At 41.6% G+C, this 8,754-nt stretch overlaps 1 protein-coding gene across 1 annotated transcript; it reads left to right on the forward strand.

The window, feature by feature from the left end:
* Positions 1 to 1,408: 1,408 nt before the first annotated feature.
* LOC309676997 (tubulin alpha-8 chain-like) lies at positions 1,409 to 4,928 on the forward strand. The gene is made up of 4 exons (XM_082489666.1): positions 1,409 to 1,619; positions 2,420 to 2,568; positions 2,964 to 3,644; positions 4,330 to 4,928. Exons 1-4 carry the CDS (start codon positions 1,592 to 1,594, stop codon positions 4,621 to 4,623), a joined length of 1,152 nt encoding a protein of 383 aa, XP_082345792.1. The 5' UTR covers positions 1,409 to 1,591; the 3' UTR covers positions 4,624 to 4,928.
* Positions 4,929 to 8,754: the final 3,826 nt, after the last annotated feature.

Consider the following 8,754-nt stretch of genomic DNA (forward strand, 5'->3'; position numbering starts at 1 on the left):
CCCCCCTGCCATGGGCAGGGACACCTTCCACTAGACCAGGTTGCTCAAAGCCCTATCCAACCTGGTCCTGAACACCTCCAGGGATGGGGCATGGATTTTATGAGATAATGAGCAATGAGTTTGGCCTTCTGTTTTCCCCTGCTCTGGTTGAGATCTGAGTGAAGGTGGGAAGGCTGAAGTGACTTTTTTGCTTTGTTTTGGGAGCAACAAATGTCGCTCACAGTGTACAAACAAACTATTGTATTAGCTTCTTGGTAAATAATTTTAGAGTCCAACATGTACAGCTATGTTTGTGTTAATAAATATATTATAAAAGAAATCATATGCAAAAAAAGAAGGATGGGGTTGGAACTTATTTTTCCTTTTTGGGTAAAAGGTACTCTGGATGTACTTTGAATACAGTATGTTTAACCCTGTGTTAATGGCCTTTTCCTATTAGCTTGTGAGTATTAAGAGCAAAGAAGTGTGGACATTTCCCTAGATACTCTATAAGACTGGATGGGAATCATCTGCTGGAAGATTTGTATTCAAATATACCATGCCCAACAAGAGTGTTTTTGAGACATTCCTTTAAATTCACAGTACTTGGGAGTCTGCATTGCAATCTACAGAGGGAGACACGCTTCTTTTTCTTTTAGGATATGATACTATATTTTGTGTTTCAGATATCTGTTATTAAACTATGTGCATGACACAGTACTAAACACTTTAGAAACTGGTTATTGACTGAACAGCTGTGATTACAGAATTGTATGTATGAGAAGGATTTCTCAAGAAATTAATTTAGTCTGACATGTAAAAAGTACCAAGTCCTCTGAGTATCAAGTTAACTCTTCACATGTTAAATTGAATTAAAAGTACTCAGAGAATGGGCTGAAACAATCAATGGTTGAAATTAATTAAGGTGCTAAAGACACTTTAATTCTAGTTCCTTTAATTTCTACAAACCTGTCTTCCACCTGTCCAACGCACATGGTCAACAGAAGCTTGAGACATCAGAAGATACTTCATTCCCTTTGCTTTATCTATGTATCCATAAGGCAGCATAGATGTGTCTTGCCCTGGATAACTGGGTGTGGCTCATAGTCCTTAGCTGGGACCTACTGTTGCTTATTTTGTGTACCCATACACTGTTTTTCTATCTGTATGGGCTTATGTGCACTTAAACATAGATCCTGTGTATTGTACACCATGTGTAGGCAAGGCTGCAAATCTCTAGGTGGTGTGATTTTTGTTTCTTTCTATGCACAGCAAAACATTTTTCTTCCTATTTGTACATAAGTGTCAAGATTCCAGTCTTGTGGAAAATTTTGTAATTGTTGGTTTATTTAGGGTTTCAGGTAAGAACAGACTCTTAGGGTATTCACTGGTTCTTCTCACCATTTCCCTTGTCCTGTCCTTTCAGCATGAGTGCATCTCTGTTCACATCGGCCAAGCTGGAGTTCAAATTGGCAATGCATGTTGGGAACTCTTCTGTCTGGAGCATGGCATTCAGCCAAACGGCACCTTCATCGACCAACCCAGCAATGATGACTCTTTTGCAACATTCTTCAGAGAGACACGCTCTAGCAAATATGTGCCCCGGGCTATTATGGTGGACTTGGAACAAACTGTAATAGGTCAGTATAGAACTAATTTTGGAAAATAGAAATGAATGAACTCTTCTAGGTGCCAAAGTTCAGATCACTGAATAGCCCTTAGGACAATGCCCTTACCATTAGGGATGATCGCAACATGCAGGCAAAACATACAGATTTTAAGTTTTTCATACCAGGCATTACTAAAAGCTCTGTTATTCTCAATGAAAAGATGCAAACTTGGACTGCAATCTGTCATGAGTGCTCTACTAATAATTAATAAAATCAAAAGCTGATTATTGTTTAAACCTCCACTGGTTATGAGTACAATTTAGCTTTCTTAAAGAGATTCCTTTCTGGTCTTTTTTTGTGGTGATAATTTTTACTTTCCTAACTGATGGAAAATGCTTTCCTCATATTCATATGTAAGAGAGGAGCCTGAAGAATCAGGCAACAGAAGTGTCCTGACAGATTTTCAGGGGAAACCACTGTTTTACTCTTGTGAATCTCCACTTTTTCCAGTCATTCCCCTGAAGGTTCTGAAGGATCTTCATCTGATCAGTATATAGAGCTGAAATTTTACCAAAGTGTGGCATAGCCCTCATTTCATAAATGAATTCATTTGCATAACACAGCAACTTACACTTGCAACAGAGTCCACTTTTTTTTTTTTCAAAATGGAGAACATCTCAGATGATAGTCCTCACGTCTGTACTTTGTTTTTCAACATACAGATTTCCATACCGTTTTCTGCCAACATAAAATGCTCCATTTGTTTTGTAAACATTATCGGCTTTGGTGAATTCTCTCTTCCAAGCTTATGGTTTTTCTCTCTTGTTCAGATGAAGTGCGGACTGGAACCTACCGGCAGCTTTTCCATCCAGAACAGCTGATCACTGGAAAGGAAGATGCAGCCAATAATTATGCACGTGGCCACTACTCGGTTGGCAAAGACAAAATCGACACAGCATTGGATTGTATACGCAAGCTGGTATGCACTATTACATTGGAAGCAAGACTTTAGGAGGGTGGGAGAGGAAATAAAAACCATGGGGTTTTTTTGATAGTGGCTTTCACTTTGCTTTTACTATTGTCATGGGCTCAGAACAGAGATACGCAGGTCCCAGATGTCCCATTTTAATTTTCATATGAATGGAAGACTTAAATGGAAAACCTCAAATATTGCTATAGCTTTATTATTGTAAGAAAAGAATCAATACAGTTCTATGTATACTCTAGCCTGAGGGGAAAACAGACAATGATATTTTTTGGGAAAACTGCTGACTTTTGTGTTGTGTGCTGGGTATGAGCATTGCTATCTCTATTTGAGGGTGTAATTTAAAGATATGTTCTCTTATTCTTTCACTTTTCCTGTTGGCTTTCTAGACTGATGCCTGTTCTGGGCTGCAAGGATTCCTCATCTTCCACAGCTTTGGTGGCGGTACCGGCTCTGGCTTTACCTCCTTACTGATGGAACACCTCTCCATTGAATATGGAAAGAAGTCGAAACTAGAGTTTGCCATCTACCCAGCCCCTCAGGTCTCCACTGCTGTGGTGGAGCCCTACAATTCCATCCTGACCACGCACGCCACTCTGGAGCATTCGGACTGTGCCTTCATGGTGGATAACGAGGCCATCTACGATATCTGCCGACGAAACCTGGACATTGAGCGCCCCACTTACACTAACCTTAACCGCCTCATCAGCCAGATCGTTTCCTCCATCACCGCCTCGCTGCGCTTCGACGGTGCCCTCAATGTGGATCTGACGGAGTTCCAGACAAACCTGGTGCCCTACCCACGCATCCACTTCCCCTTAGTGACCTACGCCCCCATCATCTCCTCTGACAGAGCATATCACGAGCAGCTCTCGGTGGCTGAAATCACCAGCTCCTGCTTTGAGCCCAACAACCAGATGGTGAAGTGTGACCCAGGACATGGGAAGTACATGGCCTGCTGCATGCTCTACCGTGGTGATGTAGTTCCCAAAGACGTCAACGTAGCCATTGCTGCCATCAAGACCAACAAATCCCTTCAGTTTGTTGACTGGTGTCCTACAGGCTTCAAGGTGAGTAGGGCTGCCATGAGCTTCTCTTTAATGTTTAAAGGGCAAGTTCAGTCCAGCGGAAAACTTGTATTTAAAGTTTTGCATCTTGCACGTTTCCCACTTCTGAGATGAATGACAGATGAGTTTGTGTAAAATGTGGCTTTTTTCCTTTGGACATGTCATTGACACAGTTTCCTAAGTATTTAAATAAATCGAAGCATATATAGTATTTCTATATTCAGTAACAGGAGAATGTGAACCCTATAAGACTTTAAACTTAAATTGCATTTTAGAAGAAAGATCGAGGTAAGGCATATATTCTGAAGACACTGAGACACTTGAGAGTATCAGTCATATAACAAAACCCCCCAAAAGTTATCAATAATATCCATAATACATTGTTGGCAAGTGATACATTTCTACATCTCTCCAAAGAGAGATTTTTGTCATTGTCCCCAATTTTTCCATGTGTACTGACATATTTTTATAAGTTTTCCTTCATTTAGAGTCCAGTGTCCTCTTTTTTTTTTTTTGTGCACAAAAAAAGTAGCTTGAATGACTTAATACTGATGGGATTTGAGTTTTTATGTCTTTTTTGCTCCACTCATCAATGTTTTTACAATTTTCTTACCCTATTTATTGTCTAATTTTATCCCTTTTCTCATAACTCTCTTCATTCTTCCATCTTTTCTATTGATATTTGCAGGTGGGGATCAACTATCAGCCTCCTACAGTTACACCAGGAGGAGACCTAGCCCAGGTTGAGAGAGCAGTCTGCATGCTGAGCAACACCACGGCTATTGCAGATGCCTGGGCAAGGCTTGACCACAAGTTTGATTTGATGTATGCCAAGAGAGCTTTTGTGCACTGGTATGTGGGTGAAGGCATGGAGGAAGGAGAATTCGCAGAGGCCCGAGAAGACCTGTCTGCCCTGGAGAAGGAATATGAAGAAGTGGGAACTGACTCATTCGAAGAAGAAAATGAGGAAGAGGAATCTTAAAATTCACTCTGCCCTTTCCTGTGCATAAGATTGTCTCTGTCTCTTCTTAGGTGGCTGCATTTCTGCTTGGCTCACACACACCTAGTCCATTGCCATCTTAGTGGACTATAAACAGGATGAGTTCTCCACTATGAGATCACACGACAATAAATGCAGGATATGTGACTAGCTAATCATTAGTCACTTTGCCTCAGAGGGTGACAGGCTTCATATTTTTTGCCAATTTATCCTGAAAGGATCTCTGTCATCTATACTGTCATTTACTGAACACAATGATACCATCATGTAGCTGTAATATTATTTAAGGAACTCCTGCTTCAAAATGTCCCAGATAATTGCTATGAATACTATATAAGGCAAAGCTACCTACAGTGCTCAGTCTTTATTTCATGCTAATTCAAAACATGTTTGTAAAGCTGTAAGAGGCAGTGAGAGCTCTTTTGGTGCCAAGAACACACAGCTTGTGCTAGTGCTCTTGCTTCTACAGAATCCAGTGGGGGGTGGTTAGAAGGTGTGGTTTTGCCAGCTGCCGTGAGTAGGGGCACAGTTCAGGTACTCTTAGCTTCAGCAGGAGTTTAGAGTCACTTTTGCAGTGACTGTGTAACAATATTAACTGGACTGGTCTAGAGGCACAAGTATGGTGACCATTCTGTTGTAACTGCTAAATGAACAACATCTATGACAGAGTCAAGGGCCTTAAAATGACCAGCTTGTGGCATGCAGGACAGAGGCATTACCAGCTCCATTAGACTTACTTGAGATCACAATAAAGCAGAACCGTGACAAAAAAATGTGTGTGATAGGTATAGGTGTGATGTCTGAGAACACCAGTTATGACTTCACAGCTTAAGTCGTCATAAGGTCTATTTTGGTGTATTTCCATTGTTTGAGGATATTAGAACAAGATATTGTTAAGGCAGGCGGACAGATCGCCAGCCGTGGTCTGAGGTTAAACTGATGGAATACAAGAGAAACTGTCAGATGTTGCAGAAAATGGAACAGGAAAAGTGGCTGGCCAACCCTACCCTGTGTCTAATGGGGTAACGGCAGGAGAAGCTACTGGGCATATCATATAGTGAAAGGAGAGTTTTGGGGACCCCGCCGTGAGTGTAAGATATTAACAGAAAGTGAAGGGGGTGTTGGCTTACCGGGGGATACTAACTAAAGCTGAAATTACCAAATAGAGATATAATTAGCAGAACAGGGGCAGTGGTGAAAAAGTAGGGGGAGTGTGTGTCTATTTGAGGGGGCAGGGGGAAGAAACAAGAGAAACATAATAGAAGGTAAAGAAAATGGTGTCTGTCTGGGGGTACCCGTCAAGCATCCCTGTGCTTGAACAATGCCTGGAGCAAGGCAATAATCCTGTTGTGCTGACCTTACCATGTGTGTCCGACTTGCTTATGAGCTCATGGTGATATGAAAGGTTTCCCTTAGCACTGATGAAAAGACACCCTGGAGGGGATGGAAGACAGACCAAATATATACCACTGTTATTTTAATAGTGGATGTATTAATGACCTTTCATAAATGGATTTATTTTTTTTTTTAAATCCCATGTTTTTGCTGAAACATATACTCAGCACATACAATTCCAGCAAGGCTACAGAAATGTGTTATGTTTCACCCAGCTGTTGAGGAGTGTTGTCGCTCCTTCTGGTAGCTCAGTTTGTATTAGGATTGCTAAAAGGTCATAAAGAAAAGCAGAAACGTCATGAGTGTAGTTTGCCTTTTCATCTGCAAAATGAATGCCTGGTCTTTATATTAGTGACTATAATTCTGAACTTGCTGTACTAGGGAAGATAATTCTGCAAGTCCAAATCTAATTCCACAGTTTTTAACACGTACATAGAAATCTTGTATATGACAATTCTTTACAGAAAGGAAATAACTCTTTTGAAACTGTATCCCAAGATGCACTTAATTTTTCTGCACTTAAAAGTAATTTTAAAACTACATAGCACAGTTCTCTGTTTCAGGGAACCACGGAGTTTCAGAGTTGGAAGGGACCTCTAGAGATCATCTAGTCCAACTCCCCTGCTAAAGCAGGATTGCCCAGAGCACATTACTCAGGACTGCATCCAGGCGGGTCTTGAAAATCTCCAGAGAAGGGGACTCCACAACCTCCCTGGGCAGCCTGTGCCAGTGCTCTGTCACCCTCACCGTAAAGAAGTTTTTCCATGTATTTGAACGGAACTTCCTATGTTCTAACTTGTGCCCATTACCCCTCGTCCTGTCACTGGGAACCATTGAAAAGAGCCTGGCTCCATCCTCCTTCAACCCACCCTTTAGATACTTGTACGTCATAATAAGGTCTCCCCTCAGCCTTCTCTTCTCCAGCTAAAGAGTCCCAGCTCTCTCAGCCTTTCCTCATAAGGCAGATGCTCCAATCCCTTAATCATCTTAGTTGCCCTTCGCTGGACTCGCTCCAGCAGTTCCCTGTCCCTCTTGAACTGGGGAGCCCAAAACTGGACACAGTATTCCAGTTGTGGTCTCACCAGTGCAGAGTAGAGGGGGAGAATGACCTCCGTCCACCTACTGGCCACACTCTTCCCTAGGCATCCCAGGATTCCATTGGCCTTTTTGGCAACAAGGGCACATTGCTGGGTCATGGATAATTTACTGTCTACTAGGACCCCCAGATCCTTCTCAGAACTACTTCCCAGCAGGTCCGCCCCTAACCTATACCGGTGCTTTGCATTCTTCCTCCCCGTGTGCAGGACCAGGTGCAGGTGCAGGATAATGTCTGAAAGCCAGTCTTTTATCAACACAGCAGATTTTTATGTGGATATAGAAGTACTAGATTTTAGGCAAATTTCAGAAATACCTGAAATGAGATGCTGTCGATTCTCCCAGTAGATGGCAACAGAATGACAGAATGGATTTCTACAGGGCACACAGGGAAGCATTTATATCTTCATTCACCTAACCTAAGAAAGTACTATAATGTGTGGGAAATGCAACGACTTTCACACACAAAATTAAAAGCAAAAGAGGTTTTTGTATGATCACCAAGGAATTTCTTGGGAATGCACTGTTTTGTAAGACATCGCATTACTGTTCTAAAATAATCCACAATTCTGGCACTATTGGTGAATCACTTAGATAACCGATCTGTAGGGAGTGATGCATAGTTGGCAAAGTTGTTAATCTGTTCTTCATTTGCCTGGTGACATAGTTTGATCTCTAGTCAGAATAGAACTGATAGATCATAGGACTTGACTTAGTGGTTCCCTTGGCCTAAGATCTCGACAGTACTTCTAAGCCCTAGATTATTCAAAAATGCTATTTTCAGAGATGTGTCTATTTTTAAATAGAGAAAAAAGGTTTAGGTTTTGTATAGCAGTGTTAAGTTTGTTTTTTTTTAAATCCCTCTAAGAGGCTTATCTTGATAGAATCATAAACAATTGGAGGTAATAACTCACAATTCTACTGCTCTGTTGCATTGCTCTGGAGGTGCCCTGGTTTGAGCAACACAGGGCTAATTTCTCTTCTAATAGTTGGGAAGACAGCACTTTTAGAAGACTCCGGTGTCTGAATTTGTGAAAATATTTACTTTGTAGCCAGCTATGGTGTGTGGGTTTCAAGGTCTCAGTGTTTTTGAGCTTGCCAGGTGCAGGGTTGAGGAGGAGAGAGGCCCGGGCATTTGACCCAAGCTGGCCAACAGGATTATTTCATACCATCAATGTCACGTTCACTATAAATTAGATAGTTTACTGTGAAGTTCTCTCCTCCCTTGATGGCTGCCATCCTGAGAACTTCATGCTCTGTTGCCAGACCCCTGAGGCCTTCCCTTCTTCCTGAAGCCGTAGCGCTTGCAGTATCCAACATTTGCTGTCCACTGCTGGGAGTGCACAGCTTCCTACTGATAGAATCAGCTGAGTATAATCTTTGCATATTCCGTATTGGTATCAGGATCAATATTGGTTCTTTAGTGCTATTAATGTCAATGATCTAATCTTACTCTATTAAATCTGTTTATGCTTCAACTCCTGGGTTTCCTTGTTTTTCTTGATTCCTTTTCCTGGTGGGGAGAGGTCATCGGGTGATAGAATAATTGTCTAAATTACAATAAATTGTTATGGGTTTCTCAAAACATAACAGGAGGGCACCTATGGCATGGCACCCAGTCCA

This window comes from Vanellus vanellus (assembly GCF_965231255.1).
Source record: "Vanellus vanellus genome assembly, chromosome: 1".
NCBI classification, from domain to species: Eukaryota; Metazoa; Chordata; class Aves; order Charadriiformes; family Charadriidae; genus Vanellus; species Vanellus vanellus.